The sequence below is a fragment of the Sorex araneus genome, chromosome 8, assembly GCF_027595985.1.
Source record: "Sorex araneus isolate mSorAra2 chromosome 8, mSorAra2.pri, whole genome shotgun sequence".
In the NCBI taxonomy this organism is placed as follows: Eukaryota; Metazoa; Chordata; class Mammalia; order Eulipotyphla; family Soricidae; genus Sorex; species Sorex araneus.
Window position 1 is genome coordinate 9155598 of NC_073309.1, and position 20281 is coordinate 9175878.

Consider the following 20281-nt stretch of genomic DNA (forward strand, 5'->3'; position numbering starts at 1 on the left):
GCTGTTCCATTTCAACCTGTTACACAAGTTGATAACTTCTCAGTTATGGTTCCCCTCTTGCAGGTCCCTGCTTGATGTACAGACGGTCCATATGCAACCCATCAGTTTGATTTATACAGAGTCTCCTTATCTGGGGGATACATTTCAAGAACCCAAGGCATCTAAACCACGGATAGCAGCCATCTTTATATGCTTTTCCTAAACATTCATACCTAAGGTTTGATTTATAAGGCATGATAAGCAATTATAACATCTAATAATAAAACAGAAGAATAACAACATTATATAGTGTTAAGTTATATGGATGTGGTCCCTATAATTTCACTGTGAGCAACATTTACAGACCCCTGACTGTGGTAACTCGAAAGAAGCACATCTGAGGGTTTTGCTGTAAGTGCCTTAGCATTCAATGAGAAGATTAGTTGGTGAATTCCCAGGAAGTATTCCAAACACAGAAATCTTATCAGTGCTTAACCACTTATAGGTCACTATCTCTCTTGGGAGAATCTCACAGAAACTCCCCATCCTCTTCTCCCCCATGGAGACACATTATCTGCACACAATCATTTGCATACAACCTCTGGGCGTTTCCCATCCTCAGCAGGCTCCTAGGAGAAGCCAGAGATATTTCACCAGATGGGAGAGCCTGGGCCCAGGAGATGGAGCAGGAATTCACCTGAATCCTGAACCCTGACCTTGAGCTCATTTCCTGGAAGCAGAACTGAGTTAGAGGTCACCCCACCTGCTTACCTGTGAGAGACCACAAAGGTGTTGGCCATGAAGACGGTGTCCTGAGCCGACTGCTGAGCCTCCTCCAGGAGCACATCTGCCATGGTGCACTGCAGCAGCCGAGGCAGCTCCTCGTTTCGGTCCCCATCAAACATGCCATACACAGCTCCCACACCCTCGGCAAAGTTATCCACGGCCAGGGCAGATACACACAATCTAGCACAGCAGCACGCGAGGGACAAAGAGGAAAGGTTATTAGTGAAGGGCAATTCTCTGAGGAGCCTACTTTAAAGATGGCTGGGGCTGGAGATAATACAGTGTTGGCCTTGCCTGTGCCCAAGGCACGGTTCCCGACACATTGCTGGGAGCAGCCCCAGAAGCCCCCAAACACCACGAGGGTAGGCCTGAGCACACACTTCCTCTGGTCCTAGTAGTCAATCCAAAGTGACTCCAGCAAATACTGAGGCCCTCTGGGCCCCCTGAACACTGCCTGGGATCCCACCTCCCCAGAACCACCACCAAAAAAATAAAATAAAAAAGGGACTCATTTGAGGTGGAAAAGAACAATCAAAAATCCTAATCTACAAAAGGAAAAGCCTTCAGAGAAACTTATTAAAGAACATCTGAAAGAGTTTTATGTCATAATAAGTGGGTGATATTCAGCCACATTGTGGACAGTCCATATTAGCTGCAGCACTGCTCAAGGCTGGGGAGATGAAATGTCCTGAGTAAGCAAGGGCTGCAGTGAGAAGCAGTGACTGAGTAACCAAGAGAAGGCAGCTCTGTGAACAGCTGGGAGCCAGACACCCTCGGGGACCATCCCTGCTTGAACAAGTGGGTTTCTTGGCGCTGTCAGAAACAGGGAGCCGGTTGCGACCGGGGCAATAGCACAGGGAGTAGGGCGTTTGCCTTGCATGCAATCGACCCGGGTTCAATTCTCAGCATCCCATATGGTCCCCTGAGCACCACCAGGAGTGATTCCTGAGTGCAGAACCAGGAGTAATCCCTGAGCATTGCCAGGTGTGACCCAAAAAGCAAAAAACAACACCAAAAAAAAAAAGAAACAGGGAGCTGGGCCTTGTCTGGGTCACTCCGGGCCAAGTCTGACAGCCCGATGGAAGCCCAGGAGGCCGGATGTGGCCAGAGCACAGGGCCCCCTGTGGCTGGGATCTTGGGAATCTCACCAAGAGAGAAGGACAATTGGCAGAAGATCCCGGGGCTCATATTCTGTCAGGGCTACATTCCTCTGGGGCCTGATCTCAGAGGGACCATATCTGACCTGTGTTCCCCAGGAAGACCCGGTGGGCTTGTCTTTAGCACAGATCAGCTCCCAGAGAGCAGTGAGTGTCCCGGTGTCTCTGGGACTGAGATACTCACTTATTTCTCTGCCCGGCCATCTCAGCCAGGCCATGGCTCCAGAAGGATGATGTAACTGTAGAATCAGTACTTGGCAAAGGTTTCTGATCAATTTTCAGGGTTGTGATATGGCTGTGGGAAGAGCAGAAAGTGGCTATTAAACAGTATATGCACCAGGATTTTAAAAGATCTATCCCAGGCCAGAGATAGCATTGGGGTTCAGTCACCCGCCTTGCACGTACATGACCCTAGTTCAATTCTCGGAACCATACGTAGTCCCTGAACACTGGCAGGAGGGAACTGCTCCCCCATCTACCCAATAGTATAAAGCCAGAAGAAGCCCCTGCATGCCACGGTGTGCTCCCCCAATCCAAATAAGCTACCCCAACAATAGTATCTATAAAACAATTGGCTAACAGCCCCTGATCCAAATCCAGTGGGACTGAATGAAAGTCTTGTGCTAAATCACTGACCAAGAAGGAGAAAGAAAAGAAGTGGGAGGAAGAAATGGGAGCCAACTATTGTTCCAGTTATAAAGGTTTCTAAGTTCCAGCCGCCTTCTTATTTTAAGTACTTTGAGCCAATGAATGAGCTTGCCCTGTCTCTCAGTGCTGTACCGTCATGTGATATGTGGCACCTGAGATACCGATGGCTGCCGTGCAAAAACACTGTGTGTGGCTGAGAAGCACTCATGATGCTGAGTTCCACTGTAAATGGGCTGAACCCTACTCCACTGGCTCTAATTCCATAGTAAGTAGAAAGTCCAATAGTTCTGAAGCAGAGACGAGAACCACAGAGCTTTGCTGCCAATTCATTCTTTCCCTTTCCCGAAGTCCTTAAAGAACCCCCATGCATGCTGCTGGGACCAATGGCACATGGACTCCATTTCCTACACAAACTTCCTACCTAAACGTGTCCAGTGTCTTGTGCTCCAGAACCAGATTTGTATTTCCAGTCAGGTCAAGGTCTTGTAAAGAAGCAGGCAGAGCTTCTGGAATCAGGATTTCAGTCAGGTCATTGCAACTGAGGTCTACACACTGAAAGGAAAGCAGAGATCAAAAGAGAGCTCCTTCACCAAGGGCTCACACTGATTGCCTGGGCCCCCGGGCTCCTGCCCCAGGCATGAGAGGCGCAGGACAGCACTGTGACCCCACACTGAGAGGCAGCCCAGACTCACTTCCACAACGCCCCCCGCAGGACATCCTCTCAGCCCACAAGGATACCTGGATCTGAGGCAGCTGCAGGATTTCTGGGAAGATGCTGATGTTGTTGGAATGTGCAACCAGAGTGTGCAGCCTTTTGCAGTTGGCGATGGTCGTGGGGATGGTTTTGAGTTTGTTGCCACTCAGGTTCAGCTCCTCCAGCTGCTCCAATTTATTCAGCTTGCTGAAACAGACACACCAAAATAGTATGGTGCAACCCCAGCAAGCAGCCACGGAACACAGGAAGGACCTGATGGGGTCACAGCTCAAAACCCAGAGTCAATCAGAACCCAGGCCATCAATGGGGCTGCTGTGCCCCAATGTGTGCGCAGCTAAGTGCCCCTTTCTTCTCCCACAGGTGCAGGGCATAAGCATCTTCCTGTTATCTGATGAACAGGAAGCAGCTAGAATCAGTCTCAGCCTCAGGCTGGTAGATGGGTGAAGGTATGTGCCCTGCCACTAACTATCTGCTGCAAAATACTGGGGAGGTCCATGTCAGTGGATACCAATATCGCCCGCTGTAAACTGAAGTGTCCTGAGACATAGCAAAGAGTCCTTTCTGATTTCCATCTCTACAGGTGTCACCAGAACATGACCTGTTTCACTAAACATTTACTCAGTACTGATTACTCAGACAGTGCTGTGCTAGGGACCATAACACAAGTTATATCCAAGGTTCTGCAGGACTGAGCAGAACATTCTACAGTTAGCAAAACATCTTGACATAGTCAACACCTTGTTTACACTGTCACTATTTCAATTCTTCAAATTTTACTGACTTAAAATTATAAGATAATGAACTATTGTAGATAGTGGTGAAGTCTGAGGGGAGAAAAGTTATTAATAAATGAACCAATCTGAAGAATTACTAGTCTCATTTGTTCCATTTCCTGCCAAAACTTTTACAAGCATACTGGTTTCACATAAAACTTAAGTCCTTCCCTTTTCATACAGCATGAAATTTTAATTGCTAATAAAAATATTAAATAACAAAACAGTAAAATAATTTCTTATAATAATACATACTAAGAATTGAGTCAAGAATATTTAAATCCTATTATTAGAGAGCATTCCTGATGATATTTTGGTGTCCTTTTTTAAGAGTATCGTATATTTGCTTCTTTTTATTTTTGTTTGGGGAGTATACCCTGTGGAACTCTGTGCTCAGGGATCACTCCTGGTGCTCAAGGAACCAAATGTGATGCTGGGGATTGTCCCAGAATTGGCTATGTGCAAGGTAAGTAAATGCCTATCCCCCTATACTATCTCTCCAGGACAGGAAATTATATTTTTGAATTTCAAAATTATATGTATATAACATGTGTATGTATATGTATGTTTTTAAAAGTTATTAAACACATAACTTTTGTTTAATAACTTTTTAATTAATTAATTTTCTTTTTGGGTCACACCCGGCGATGCTCAGGGGTTACTCCTGGCTCTGCACTCAGGAATTCCTCCTGGCAGTGCTGGGGGGACCATATGGGATGCTGGGAATCGAACCCAGATCGGCCATGTGCAAGGCAATCACCCTAACCACTGTGCTATCGCTCCAGCCCCTTAATAACTTTTTTTTTTTTTTTTTGGTTTTTGTGTCACACCCAGCGATGCACAGGGGTTGCTCCTGGCTCTTCACTCAGGAATTACCCCTGGCGGTGCTCAGGGGACCATATGGGATGCTGGGATTAGAACCCGGGTCAGCCGCGTGCAAGGCAAACGCCCTACCCGCTGTGCTATCGCTCCAGCCCCCCCCCTTAATAACTTTTTAAAAAAGAAAACAAAACATATTTGGAGAGGGGGCAGAGATCAAACTCAGGACCTCATCCATGTGAGGCATGCATGAGGATGTACCACTGAGCTACATTCCTCGTTCATAAAAATATTTTCAAAAAGTGTTCTCACCTTTCTCTACACTACTCCTCCCCCCTTGGGTCTTTCTGACTTATCCATAGAAAGGCAGTGTCCCTGTCTCAATTAACCCCTGCTGAGCAGCCAAGGCTGTGCTCAATCCTAAAAAACAACACATAAGAAAGAGACGTTTTAGATGGTTTCTGTGCAATCATAACATTGTTCAGGAAAGGATCTAAAGTGGATTATTCAGCAAATTGTATTATTTCATCTCATCTTATGACCGAGTACTGTGTATCAGTTTCCACGGTGTATATGTACCACAGCTTCTTTACCCAGTCATCTGTTCTTGGGCTATTTCCAGATTGTTGGCTGTAGCGAATAGTGTTGCAATGAACATAAGAGTGCAAATATCTTTTCTTCCCTTTTTTTAGGGGGTGGGGATGGGAGCTCACACCCAGCAATGCTCAGGGCTTACTCCTAGCTCTGTGCTCAGGGATCACTTCACGGGAGCACAGGGCTGGCCACATGCGGGGCAAATGCCCTACCCACTGTGCTATCATTCTGGCCCTACTGTAAATATCTTTTCTGCATTATTTTATTGGGCCTTTGGAGTATATTTCAAAGAATGGAATTGCTGCATCACATGGAAGGTCAATTCCTAGTTTTTTGGTGCTATGTGGGTGAATGTAAAGATTATCACGCTGAATGAGACAGGGACAGACACAGAATGATCTCACTCATATGCCAGATATAAAAAACATGCTAGGAGATTAACAAATGCCCACAGGCAACAAAAATAAAGGGTATGAGAATGGGTCTCCAGTAGGAAGCAACACACTGGGGGCGGGGGTGGACAGGACAGGGAGGGGAGTACTATAGTGGTCCACCACAATGATGGAGGGAAGTGACCATTCTGGAGAAGAGGATGCTGGAAACCAAATCATTTAACAGTACAGTAAATTACAGTGCCTGAAAGAAAAACAGTTTCCTGCCCTAGAGGTAAGCTTAGAAATACGAAACTAGGATCATTAATGGAGGGACGTGGACACTGGTTAAGAGACTGGTGTTAGAATATTGTATGCCTGAAACTCAATTATGAATAATTTTGTAAATCACGGTGCCTCAATAAAAATAAAGCTAATAATAATAATAATTATTATTATTATTATTCAGAATAAAACACATATTTTCTTTAACATACTGCTCCTAATGGGACCTGGGAGCAGAGATCCTCTGTCTGCTTCCCCCCAATCTCCAGCGATCCAGGGGTTACAATAACATCTCCTGTTGACGTCAGATAATCTCCTCATCAGCCACCCTCCAGAATTCACAGCTGCTTCTCTTGGAAGGGAGCATAAAATGAGGCCCCCATAACCATGCCACCGGACTCTGCACCAGGGGTGCCCCAGAGGGGGGCGGGTGAGAGCCCTCCCCGCTCCAAGGGACCCAGCCCCGGCAGCCGACCTCCACTACTCCACCGCCACCACGCTCCAGGCCGCTTTTCACACCCCAGGCCGAGCCTCATGCATGAGTGAACATATTCCTGGACCATGCAGCCATTGAAATATATATATATATATATATATATATATATATATATATATATATATATATATATATATATATATATATGCACCTCTCGGAAAGCCTGGCAAGCTACCGAGAGTATCCCGCCCACACGGAAGCACCTCGCAAGCTCCCTGTGGCGTATTCGATATGCCAAATATAGTAATAATAACAGGTTTCATTCCCCTGATTCTGAAAAAAGCTTCCTATCATTGGGAAAAAACGAGTAAGGAGAGGCTACTAAAATCTTAGGGCTGGGATGAATAGAGACTTTACTGGCGCTCACACAAGTAAATGATGAACAATGGGATGACAGTGATATAGTGATACTGCTCCTAAATTCCATGACTTTTTGCAATCAGCTTACTCTCATTCTGTGTCTTTACTTCAAACAGATTTTCATATTCTGTGATTCAATCAGGGATGGTCAACCTGGTGTTGCTCCAGGCTACTCCTGGCTGAGTGCTCAGGTTCACCATTGTTAGTTCTGTAAGGTGATATGGTGCAGGGGCCAAACCTGGGCAAAGTATGACTCCAGTCTTTTGAACTTCTCCCTGGCTTTCCCCGGTATGTTTTAAGTTTCATATTATCCTGCTTTTGACCTCTTCAATGATTAAGAGTGTCATCCCACGAGACAAAATTTGTTAGCTTCAATATATGACATCTGCAATCTCCAACAACGTCATTAACTAGCATAACCTGTCAGTTGTCTGTCATTTTTCAGGTCAAATAAATTATGTCTGATAGGACATCAAAAAATGTATTATATATACCCTCAACAACGTTAACATTCTGCATTCATTCATTTTTGAAAGTTACTGATCAAATTCATTCAATTTTCTTTATCTTGCTAGTCTTCTACAAACTCCAAATATCCCAATTCCTAAACAGTCACAAAAATCATAATATCTAAACTTTCCTGAGTTTCAACACATTTTTAGGGGGAGGCCCCAAATGCTGATACTCAGGGGCTACTCCAGGTCAATGTTTGGGGGTTGCCCTGAGGATGCTTGGAACCAAGCAATGCCCAGGATCACACCCTGGACCTTCTGCATGCCAAGCCTGCTCTTGAGCCAGCTGAGCTCTCTCTAGCCCACAGCACATTTTAAAGAAAGTTTGTAAAATTAGGGGTCAAGGATCAGAGAGACAGCACAGTAGGTAAGGCATTTGTCTTGCACAGAGCTGACTGGGGTTTGATTCCCCGGGACTCCACATGGTCCCTGAGCCAGCCAGAAGTAATTCCTGAGTGCAGAGCCAGGAGTAACCCCCTGAACATTGCCAGGTGTGACCCAAAATTTTAAAACAAAATTAAATTAACAAATAAATAAAATTAGGGCCAGAGAGATAGTACAGTGGGCAGGGTGCTTGTCTTGTATGTGGTCCACCCAGGTTTGATCCCCAGCATCCCACAGGGCTCCTGGAGCACTGTCAGGAGTGATCCCTGAGTGCAGAGCCAGAAGTAAGCCCTGAGCATCGACAGGGAAGGCTCAAAAACAACAACAAAAAGTTTATGAAATTAAATTACACTTTTGTTAGTACAACTAGCAATGAATTAACAATTATTAATTGCTAATTATATCACACATCATACAATTTTATATAATTCATCCCATTTTTCAAAATTTACAGACCAGGAACAGTGCTCCCATACTTTGCATGCCTGAGGCCCTGGCACTGACCTCTGGCACCCTGGCCAGCTGAGCAGCTCCGGGCATGAGCAGCACCACTTCCCCCACTTAAACTAAGGCTCATGAGGCCCAAAATTCCAGGCAGAGAGAATCACTGCATCTCTGGAAAGGTCCCCAGAAACACTCAATTTTTCAAAAGAAAAAAAATATACCTTCAGGATTGAAAACACTTATTCTATAAAACTGTATTGTGGCACTGTGGCATCAGGGCCTGCACTTGGCAAAGTCAAAGGAGCCAGGGATTAAACCCAAGACGTGTGCTCTGCCATCCAAGGCACATCCCCAGGCTCCACACTGAAAACTGTCAGACCACTACTAAGTCATTTGATCAAAGAAACACATTTTATTCACAACTCCACTGATTACCAATACCTGACAACTGGATTCCCACCCAACAAGCGGAATCCTAGCATCAGTCACTGGACATGAAACAGGGAAACTACACACGCAGCCGGAACATCACCTCACAAACGCAGAACTCAGGCCGTCTGCCTGAAACCATCAGTCTGCGCTGGCTTACCTTGCAGGGAAAGTCTGTAGCTGGTTGTTGGCCAGATGTAAGATCCGCAGGTGTGGATGACCCACCAGGACAGGCACACACTGATCCGTCAGGAGATTGTTGGTCAGATAAAGCAGCTGCAGTGCGCTCAGACTCTCCTCCCCAGCACTGGCAGATGGCAAAGACTCCAGACTATTGGCAGACGCATTCAAGTACCTGAGACTGACAGACACACAGAAAGGGTCGTGCCGTCAACAGTGTACTCTGGCCTTCTCCTGTGGAAATTCTCACACTCCCTCAGTATGGAATATGGCCAGCCATGCTCCCAAACAGTCATGGTAATGTCCTGTAGAAAGTTTCTCTGTTTCTATGCCCCCAAAGTTCCCTTTGCGCAAGAGAGCTTGGCTGTGCTTCTGGCTTCTGTACAAGTTGGATTCTAATCTACCTTCATCTTTTATTATCTGGGGGCCACAAGAAAGGTGTTGGTGAACCTGACCTTCACAGATATCTGAACTGTAACCACACCTTGCATAAAAATGTCTAATTATAACAGCACACTGATTTAGTCAGACCATTCCTAATTGTTTGCTATTCAACACTTGTAAATTGTACTTTTGTTTTCTTATCCAAGTAAGACCAGTGGTTTAGATATGCCCCATGCAGGTTTAAGGAGGTTAAAACCCACTTTCCTCATAGCTATTGCTCTTGCAAGCATGGTGAACATATGAAAAACCTGCTGGATTTTTTTGGCAAGAAATGTGGCAAGCATCAGCCCCACAAAGTCACACATTACAAGAAAGGCTAGAATCCTTTGCCCAGGAAATGTGGTGTTCTCACAGGAAGCAGAGTGATTACAGAAGTCAGGCTAAGACAATTTTCCAGAAAAAAGGTTAAAACTACATAGAATATTGTGCTGAGGCATGAAAGCATTGAGCCCAGCTGCAGAGACTGTGGCCAGTAAGAGATGCAGCATTTGGAATTGGCAGGAGGTAAAAAGAGAGAAAGAGACCAGCGATCCAGTGCTAAATGTCGTCTTTTATAATGAAGACAATGAAATCCTGGGCTCTGTTAAAGTCTAGGTGGGGAGCAGAGGTGTGGGGAGGAAAGTGAACTAGTGCCATGAATCAAGTTCCCCCAGGGGAAATTTGCTTTGAAAAAAGAAAATAGAAGTAAACAAAAAAATTAAAAACCATGACTTTGTTTTGTTTTGAGGTCACACCCAGTGCTTCTCAGCGATCACTCCTCAAGGCTTAGGGGACCATATGTAGTGTTGGGGCCAACTGAGTGCAAGGCCAGTCCCTTATCTGCTGAACTATCTCTCTGACCCCCAAAACCACTGCAGTGTTTAGTTAGCCCATACTGAAGACACTGAATACGTGTGTCCATAAGATTTGCTTATTCATTGCCAAACTGAGCTACAGAAGGGATAAATTATATTCTTCTACAAGGAGGTTATGAAAATTCACATACTTGTCAACATTACTTTTTATTTTATTTTCTTGGTTTTATGGACACAGCTGGCAGTACTCCTGGCTCTGTGCTCAGGGAACAAGCAGAGCTGGAATCAAGTACCCTGAGTACCATGCATGCAGAGCATGAACACCAGCCCTCCCAAGAGTCTCTTCAGCCCCTCCATAACTGATATTTCTCTCTGCCAATCTAAGAAGTACCACATGATCTGATTTTAGGCATTTTCCTAGCATAGTGGTTAGCAGAGAATATGCTTAATCAAAGACAACTGAACCATACCCCTGAAGAGCTTTTGGCTTCCTGAGCATATTTATTACTATTATATTAAAACTCCATATAAGCTTTTCAAAGAAAAAATTTCCTTCCAACTTCTAAGAATTTAACCAAGGGCATTATGAATTAAGCTGACAAAGCACAAGTCAGAGATGGGAGATAGTACAGCAGTTAAGGAGCTACGCATGCATCTAGCCCCGTTCAAGGACCCTGAGCATCGCTGGGTGCAGCCCCCAGACCCCTGAGCATCCCGGGGGTGACCTGGGTATTTTCAGCACTGCAGAGCCAGAACAGCATCGCCTTCGTGGGGCTTTGCACTAAACTCATGATATTATTGGCTGAGACTCGCCAGTGGGGCCCTTAGAACTCATGAGCACCACTTGGACTCCGCTTCCAAAAATTAAACAACTAAGTAATGCATGTTTCTTGTGGCTTTATGTGAAATCACAACTGGTTATCTGTTTTCTCCATTTCTAAACAGAAAACAATATTGCCTTCTCTCTAATGCAGATAATTATCATTTAAAACTAGTTTTCAGTGAACATACTCATCATATATGTCCGATTAAAATAAAAAGACAAGTTATCCATTGGATAACTTTGTGGTATGCCCCTTTCTCTCTGATGCAAAGCTGAAAGTTGCCCAAGGAACCGATAGGAAAATATTGCAATTTCACTTCAAAGGTTATAATTGGATTTGCTTTCAAAGATGAAAGCCATGTGAACCTTCTCTACCTCTTTGAAATTGTTTACAATACTCTAACTTCTTAAGTATCTGAGTTATACCAGCTTTTGAGTAGAAGATTACTGCCTCATAAAACAACATCACTTTACTTTATACAAATAAGTCCTCACCAAGACCTACACTGTCAGGTTAAACACAATAAATACAGTTCAAAAAAACATTCTAATAACAGGTCAACACAAGAAGCTGCACAGCTTGTTTATCCGTGAGTCTGCTCTTCACACTTACTTTAAGGCCTTAGAGAAGAGGGTTTCTGGCAGCCTGGTGAGTAGGTTGTGCTGAACATCCAACACCTCCAGCGGGATGTGCTCCACCAGCATTGGAAGCGTTTGCACACGATTGTGTCCCAACATCAGTTTCCTGAGACTCAAACTGCTTAGAATTCTACCGGGAAATAGTGCAAACAAAGGAATGAATATTTCGAATTCTGCCCTTGGCCGTTCAAGTGAAATCAGCAAACTAACAGACACATACCGTTCTAGAGAGTATCATCACCAGCAAGTGCCTGGGCCAAGAAAGCTCTCAAGACCCTATGTCTGCCCACCACCCACCAGGAAATCATTAAGGCCATTCTGGGAAAAGGTGAATGAAAGAAAAACAGCACAGAACAGATCTAAACAAAAAAAGGTACTTGTAAAATAAATAAATTTTTAAGTCTAGACAGCAAAAAAAAAATCCAATGGATTTCTTGTTTCAATAAATTATATACTGAAATATTCATGACTGGAGAAATAGTACTAGGGTTACGGGGCTTGACTTGCCTGTGGCTAACTTAAGTTCCATCACCAGCACTGGATATAATCCCCCAAGCACCACCAGGAGATCGAAGGGAGCACAGAGCCAGGAGCAGCCCCCTGAGCACCACCAGATGTGTCCCAACACCCTCTCTGAAAAGAATTTTTGTTTTGGTATTTGGGTCACACTCAACAGTACTTGGGTAAGTAAGTACTTGAGTAAGCTCCTGGCTCTGCACTCAGGGATCACTCCTGGCAGGCTAGGTAATCATATGGTGTGCTGGGGATTAAACCCAGGTCAGCCACATGCAAGGCAAATGCCCTACCTGCTGTACTGTCAATCTGAACCCTGAAAGAAATACTTAATGAGTCCTAAAATATAAATATATAAGTACACAAATCTAACCAATCTAACAAAATACAATCACATATGCTTACAAATATAATATAGTTAACATAGTTTATTATAATAAATTAGCAACATGTATTATAACAAATACTCTTGAGTGTTAAAATGTGCAGAACCACTGAACTATGAAGTTCAGAGGGTTAAGTGACTCTGACTTGGCAAAGATCTCATGCTAAGTATAGTAAGTAATACAGTCAGAATTTGAACCAAGGTCTGACTCCAAAGGTTCTGTTCATATCTACTGTGTTGCAAAGTCTATTTTTTTTAAAACTCCAATGGTGGTGATCACAGTTTTTATATGTCTCTGTGAACAAACCAGCCACAATACCTCTTTCTCTTTCCCCTTCATATACAGAATCTCATTTCATGTACTTTGATTTGTTTTGCTTTGGGGCAACATGGTGGTCCTAAGAGGCTACTCCCAGCTCTGTGCCCAGAGACAGCTCCTGATGTTTGGGGAACCATCTGGTGCCAGGGATTGAACTTGAGGTCCAATGAGATACTCTCTCCAGCCCAGAAATCCCATTTCATAAAGGTCACCTCACATAGCATTCTCCATGAAGCATTCTCTTTTTTTTTTTTTTGCTTTTTGGGTCACACCTGGCGATGCACAGGGGTTACTCCTGGCTCTGCACTCAGGAATCACTCCTGGTGGTGCCCAGGGGACCATATGGGATGCTGGGAATTGAACCCGGGTCGACCGAGTGCAAGGCAAACGCCCTACCTGCTGTGCTATCGCTCCAGCCCCGAAGCATTCTCTTTTCAAAGTTATGAATCATATTTTTTTCAGCCTGATGGATGGGGATGTGTGTGTGTGTGTGTGTGTCATGGGGATCTCACACCTGGCTCTGCCCAGGGTCTATGCCTGGCTCTATGGATAACCCTTAGAAGTGTTCAGGGGACCATATATGGTGCTGGAAATTGGAACCAGGGTCAGTGAGATGCAAGGTAAGTCCTTTAACCCTTATACTATCCCACCAGCCCCCAAATTCTGAAATTTTAAACTAGTATGAGTGTAGTGATAAAGAGTGAAGGCTTTGAAGGAAGAATGACAATATGCTAAGGACGGCTCTCATCATATCCGAGAAACATGTCATTTGGGGCAAGTTTTGGAACCAGTTTCCGAATTGTAATATGAAGCTATTTTTATAATCATAATTGTATAACAATCATATAATGTCGTATAGTAAAGATTGGGGATATAGCTCAGAGTAAAGTACATTCCTTGCATGTATGAGACATGTGTTTGATTCCCAGCACTACAAAATAAACAAATCAAAATTATAATAAAAGTGAAGAGCACTGCCCAGCTTATAAAAACTCATCCAAGAAAAATCTGTTTTTACAATCATTATTACCAACCTATGCCCAGTCTCTCATTACATTTTATCACAGTTATCTATGGAAAAATTACCTGAACATTTAGAAAGTTCCTTCTAAGTCAAGATTTTGCAATAATCGTTTGTATTCCTTAGAGCACTTCGCTGTGCCTTGTACTCAGCTGGTTCTCAATATTAATTTAAATTAAAGTTTTAAATTCAAAATATTAATTTAATTTAAAAAATGAATGGAGAGGTACAGCAGGGCAGGAGTGGGGCTGTGGGGGTGGGGTAGGGCAAGTTGCCTTGCACACAGCTGACCTGGGTTCAATCCCTGGCATCCCTTATGGTTCCCTGAGTACTGTTAGGAATAACTTCTGAGTACAGAGCCAGGAGTAACCCCTGAGTATCACTAGGTGTGACCCAAAAACCAAAATAAATAAATAAATAAAGTGCCTTTGAATGCAACACAAAGTTAAGAAAATAATTAAAAACACACAAACCCACAAACAGATATAACAGATAATCCGTATTACATGCACAAACACACACATACCTCATAGGAACCTCCGTCAGGAGATTATAACTCACATCTAATACCTCTATCTTCTTAGCTTCACAGGCCCAGTCGGGGACACACTCTAGCAGGTTTCTGCAGAAGATATTGGAAGGTACTGTTAAAGATAACACATGGAACTCATTTCACTCTGTATTCACAGCCAGTTTGGGAGCCCCAGGAGCAAGAGCACTATTCCTAAGACACCCTGGGGTCACCGTAAAGTGCCCAGTGAGTGCCCAGTACAGTGCTGCATCAGAATCACAGTCCTGCATCCCCCCAGGAAATGCTGCATATGCCCCAAGATCACAGAGGCTTTCAGTGGGAGGAAACCACGTGCTAGGATGGTGGGGGAGAGTCAGAAGAGACTTAACAGAAGTGGCATTTTATTTATTTTTAAGTCTTGGGTCACACCTAGCAATGCTCAATGCTTACTCCTGACTCTGTGCTCCGGGATCACGCATCAGTGCCTGATGGATTATATGAGATGCTGGATCAAACCCCAGTAGGCCATGTACAAGGCTAATGTCCTATCCACTGCACCACTGGTGTGGCCCCAGACTTGGCATTTTAAACCAACCAGAATGAGAAAAATTCTCTAGTTAACTACTGGGGAGAAGAAAACCAGCAAATTCTAGGGGGCAAGAAGAGAATGAATCAAAATGAGGAAGTAGAGCTAAAAGGTAACTTATTGGGGGAAGTGTCGAATCAATTTAGAATATGAGCTCAAATACTTAGTAGAGTACTGGCCATACATTCAGTAAGAGAAATTTCATTTCTCCATGTCACTTCGCCTCTCTAGTTTCAAAATATCTTACCACTACACTTTTATGAAGAGGTAGAATGAATCCATCAGAGACATGTAGACACCGCCCTTACAGCCCAGCAAAGTAGGCATGTTGTCTGAAATGGATCAAGACAAGCTCCCTAAGTAATCTGACACGTGGGTGAGAATTTAAAGAACAGTGTGCAATGACCAAAGATGAGAGCATTCTGAGCAAGCGGTAACAACACCAGCAGACTACAGAGACCAGGGAAAAAATAACCTGGCATGTTTTGAGAATAACGAGCAGATTGGCAGTGTTGGAGCAGCATTTGTCAGGAGACAGTGAGAAGAATCAAGGCTGGAGTGTCAGGTGGAGACCGACTTACAGCAAAGTGGGTGTGGCTTTATCTGCAGAATGTGTGGGAGGAGCGCTGACAGAACTTCAGGCAGTCTGGGATACAAGCAGGTATTGATTAGATTAGGAGAAGATTAGGGGAACCAGGAAGCTGCTACAGAATGATGTGGACCTAGAAAGAAAATGAGTAAGCATGGAAGGGAAGGAAGGATGCCAGAACTCCTATAAGGAGGCAAAAATAAAATCATTCACATCACCACAAGGACTTGGAGGTGGATTAGACGTTAGTGTTACGCAGAGGAAAGAATCAAAAATGACTTTCAAGTTTCAAGCCTAGGTAGAGGAAAAACTATTAAGTTCCAAATGAGCTAAAAAAAAAAAAGGTGATTTTGCAATCTTGTTCATCTAGATGTGATTTTCATATGAAAAGTAAAAAAGTTAAAATAGACCAAGGACCAAAAAAATAAATAAATAAAGTTAAGGTAGGTGGCGGAGAGGATAACGAGCTTAATTTTGCACATCCTTAAGGTTCTTGGAGACGTGAGACTGAAGCACCTAGTATGTGCTGAACACAGAGGAGGCTCAGAGAAGAGGGCTCTGGTTTGGCCACGAGGCTAACGCTGACTGAGCATAGCTGAATCACTGCAGTACATGAGATCATGTCATCTGAGACGCAGAGTGGACCAAGGGCAGGTCTTGGAATAATGAACCTCTAGAGGGCTATCTGATGAAGAGAGCGAAACAGAGACAGAAGGAACGGTCCAAATAGCACACACACAAAAATCTAAATATATTTGCCAGCCAAGGAAATAACGTACTTGAAGAACTAAGAGAATGATTAACAGTGTTAACCAAGAAAAGTTCCATAAGAAGCAAGCAGGAGTAAGCAAATGGGAAATGAAAAACTGATAGGCTAAACTATTTTTCAGAAAAATTTGGCAAAAAAAGAGATGAGGATTAGAAAGTAAAGAAGTAGCAAAATAAGGAGAACATTTTTGTCTGTTATGACAGAAGAGATAGGAGTGTGGATAGACCAAGAAAAGGAATACAGTGAGCAAACACAAGAGGAGGGGATGGTCCCGAGCAAGTAGTGGATGGGATAAAAGCACTGGCACTGAATTGGCCTTGACCACAGGAAGACATGAGGAATGGGTTTAAATCTCACAAATTCAAATGAGGCAGCTAGAAGATGAAGCAAATCGCTCAAGCTCCATTTTCTCATCCAACAGAAAGATGAGTAGAGAAGAGGAGGTGTGGAGGAAGGAAGTCGTTCAGCGAAGAAGCCCAGGACACTGGAGAAAAGCTGATGGGGGAAAGATGGGTCCACTACAGGCAGGGCTAGGAATCAAGTGTCCACAGTGGTATCCATACAAGAACAAACACCTTTAGCAATGCCCAAGCTCAGTGACAAAGGTAAATCTACCATTGAGCCATATTAGGGCTTTATGGGAAGATAGGACAGAAAGAAATGGATAGAAGGCAATCTAGAATAAATTTAACAATTAGGATGACAATAAAATAGCTAACAAAAAGCTAGTTATAAGGGCTGACATTCCTTAAAAGACTTATGAATGTCAGGCATGACACTATATACTTTATATTTACCACCTCATTAAACCTTTGCAACAACCCTGACCACGCAGGACGGTGTCCACTGTCCCTTTTATCTGTTTCTAGCACTCTTTACTCCCAATGGCTAGGATGATGCACTGTAACTGCTTATTTGATTCTCAATTTTTACACTGAACTATAGACTAAACTATAGACCTCAGCTACTGATTTCTCAATGCTAAATAAACTATTGAAAATATTTGGGGTGGGGAGGGGGACCTCAGGACCAGGGGAGACGGCTGGAGTGTTGCTTGGTTCGTAGGAGCTCCATCCCTGGCACCACAATGTCCAGGCGCTGTGAGCTGAACAACCTCCCTAGCCCCCCACAAAAGAGCAAATGACACTTATGCCTCTTGACAACAAAACTAATAAAGGCCTGAGGATAATCTCTTCTTTCAAAAAATTTCTCATCAAAAATCAGATCGTATATTGAAGATAAAGGTATCTTCAAAGGTGACACAGAACTAAGCAATCTAGTAAAAACAGAGATCAACAAATGGGACTACATTAAACTAAAAAGCTTTTGCACCGCAAAAGATACAGTGACCAGAACCCAAAGACTATCTACAGAATGGGAAAGGATATTTACACAATACCCATCAGATAAGGGGTTGATATCAATGGTATATAAAGCACTGGTTGAACTCTACAAGAAGAAAACATCCAACCCCATCAAAAAATGGGGCGAAGAAATGAACAGAAACTTTACCAAAGAAGAAATACGAATGGCCAAAAGGCACATGAAAAAGTGCTCTACATCACTAATCATCAGAGAGATGCAGATCAAAACAACCACAAGATACCACCTCACACCACAGAGACTAGCGCACATCCAAAAGAACAAAAGCAACCGCTGTTGGAGAGGATGTGGCGAGAAAGGGACCCTTCTACACTGCTGGTGGGAATGCCCACTGGTTCAGCCCTTCTGGAAAACAATATGGACGATTCTCAAAAAATTAGAAATTGAGCTCCCATTTGACCTAGCAATACCACTGCTGGGAATATATCCCAGAGAGGCAAAAAAGTATAATCGAAATGGCATCTGCACATGTATGTTCATCGCAGCACTGTTTACAATAGCCAGAATCTGGAAAAAACCCGAATGCCCTAGAACGGATGACTGGTTGAGGAAACTTTGGTACATCTATACAATGGAATACTATGCAGCTGTTAGAAAAAAGGAGGTCACAAATTTTTTATTTAAGTGGATCGGCATGAAAAGTTTCATGCTAAGTGAAATGAGTCAGAAAGAGAGAGACAGACATAGAAAGATTGCACTCATCTATGACATATAGAATAACAGAGTGGGAGACTAACACCCAAGAATTGTAGAAACAACTACCAGGAGGTTGACTCCATGGCTAGGAGGCTGGCCTCACATTCTGGGGAAAGGGCAACTCAGAGAAGGGATCACCAACTATAATGTAGTCGAAGGCCATGTGGGAGAAGGGAGTTGCAGGCTGAATGAGGGCTAGAGACTGAGCACAGTGGCCACTCAACACCTTTATTGCAAACCACAATAGCTAATTAGAGGGAGAGAACAGAAGGGAATGCCCTGCCACAGTGACAGGGTGGGGTGGGGGGGAGATGGGATTGGGGAGGATGGGAGGGATGCTGAGTTTACTGGTGGTGGAATATGGGCACTGGTGAAGGGATGGGTTCCCGAACTTTGTATGGGGGAAGCATAAGCACAGATGTGTATAAATCCGTAACTGTACCCTCATGGTGATTCATTAATTAAAAATAAATAAATTTATTTAAAAAAAAATCAGATCGTAGTAGATTATAAGAATATGGAAAAAAAGCAAAATATTTAAGCCATTAAAAATAAGACTTCTGGTGATCACAGTGCATACAAATACTAAATCATTGTGATTAACATGAAACCAATATGTCATATTAATTATAAAAAATTTAAATAGCCATTCAAAAAATTAAATTTAGGATAATTTAGTACAGGGGATAAGGCACTTGTTTTGCATCACACTGAGCCACTAGGTTCGAGTCCCCAGCACCACATACACCATACATGGTCACTCCCCCTGATCACACCTGAGCTCAGAACCAGAAAGAGGGGGTGGAGAGAGTACAGCGGGTAGGGTGCTTGCCTTGCATGCAGATGACCTGGGTTCGATCCCTGGCATCCCACAGGGTCCCCCAGTACCCTAAATGCAGAGGCAGGAGTGATTCCTGAGTGCAGATCCAGGAGTAACCCCTGGGCATCGCCAGATCACCAGGTGTGGCAAAAAAAAAAAAAAAATCAGAAAAGAGTCCTTGAGAATTGCCAAATGTGCCTCCCTCCCACCCAAAACAAAAAATGAAAAAATTTTAAAATAAAAGAAGTCTATTGACAAAAAAGCTTTTAAGTCATGGGAAAACAAAAATTATGAGGGGAACAGCAGCTGAGCAGCTGCCTCGCATGCACTGAACACAGTCTTGGAGCTCTGCTGGCATGGATCCCAGGTGCCACGGCTAGTGTGTGTGAGCACTGCAACTAGAGTATGGAGCACCTGGCAAGCATTGCGTGGGCACTGTGGCTAGGATAATAACCCCTTGGTGAGCATATGCTCAAGCACCACAACTAAAGGAGCAGCCTTAATAAGAACCATAACGAGATGAGCAACCTCTGAGGAACAGCACAAGCAGAAAATGTGCAAGAGCGAAGCCAGGCATGTGGCAGCCAGTTATTACAGTGATGGCAAAGGGAACAGGGAAAATACAGCCACTTGCTTCCATAATCCAAAATCACCACCATACCCCCAGCCTGACTCCAGTCTCAGGATGGTCCTCACCAAGATATAATCTGCTGAAAATTTTGTAATGTGGATCTTAGCGCACCAAGAGCCCAGATTCACAGCAGCAAGTCCAAGAAGACACCACAGTGCTGGAGGTCTCTCCAGGCCCCATACTAAGCCAATTTCACTGGGGCACCCCAGATGGAGCAGGTGCAGTCTCCCCACCTACTCCAGATGGAATCCTGGTGACCAAGAGCTTCCACAAGCAAGCACTCCCCCACACCTGTATGTGGGCTCCAGGACTAAATCTTCAGGCCGTCCCTCCCCAGGTCCCCGCACACCCAGCAGACTGGCTGTCAAGTCCACAATTTGCCTCCGGGTGCCATCTCAGTGCACCAACAGCCCTGGTCCAGAGACT

The 20281-nt window shown here is 43.9% G+C and overlaps 1 protein-coding gene across 1 annotated transcript in view; it reads right to left on the minus strand.

The window, feature by feature from the left end:
- Positions 1 to 20281, minus strand: part of PHLPP2 (PH domain and leucine rich repeat protein phosphatase 2) — a 74287-nt gene that overhangs the window by 7175 nt on the left and 46831 nt on the right. The window contains exons 11-17 of the mRNA XM_055145411.1: positions 14397 to 14492; positions 11607 to 11762; positions 8913 to 9113; positions 3309 to 3471; positions 2992 to 3122; positions 2107 to 2217; positions 751 to 945 (exon numbers count right to left, since the gene is read on the minus strand). Coding sequence (XP_055001386.1) covers positions 751 to 945; positions 2107 to 2217; positions 2992 to 3122; positions 3309 to 3471; positions 8913 to 9113; positions 11607 to 11762; positions 14397 to 14492 — 1053 coding nt within the window. The remainder of the gene's footprint in view (positions 1 to 750; positions 946 to 2106; positions 2218 to 2991; positions 3123 to 3308; positions 3472 to 8912; positions 9114 to 11606; positions 11763 to 14396; positions 14493 to 20281) is intronic.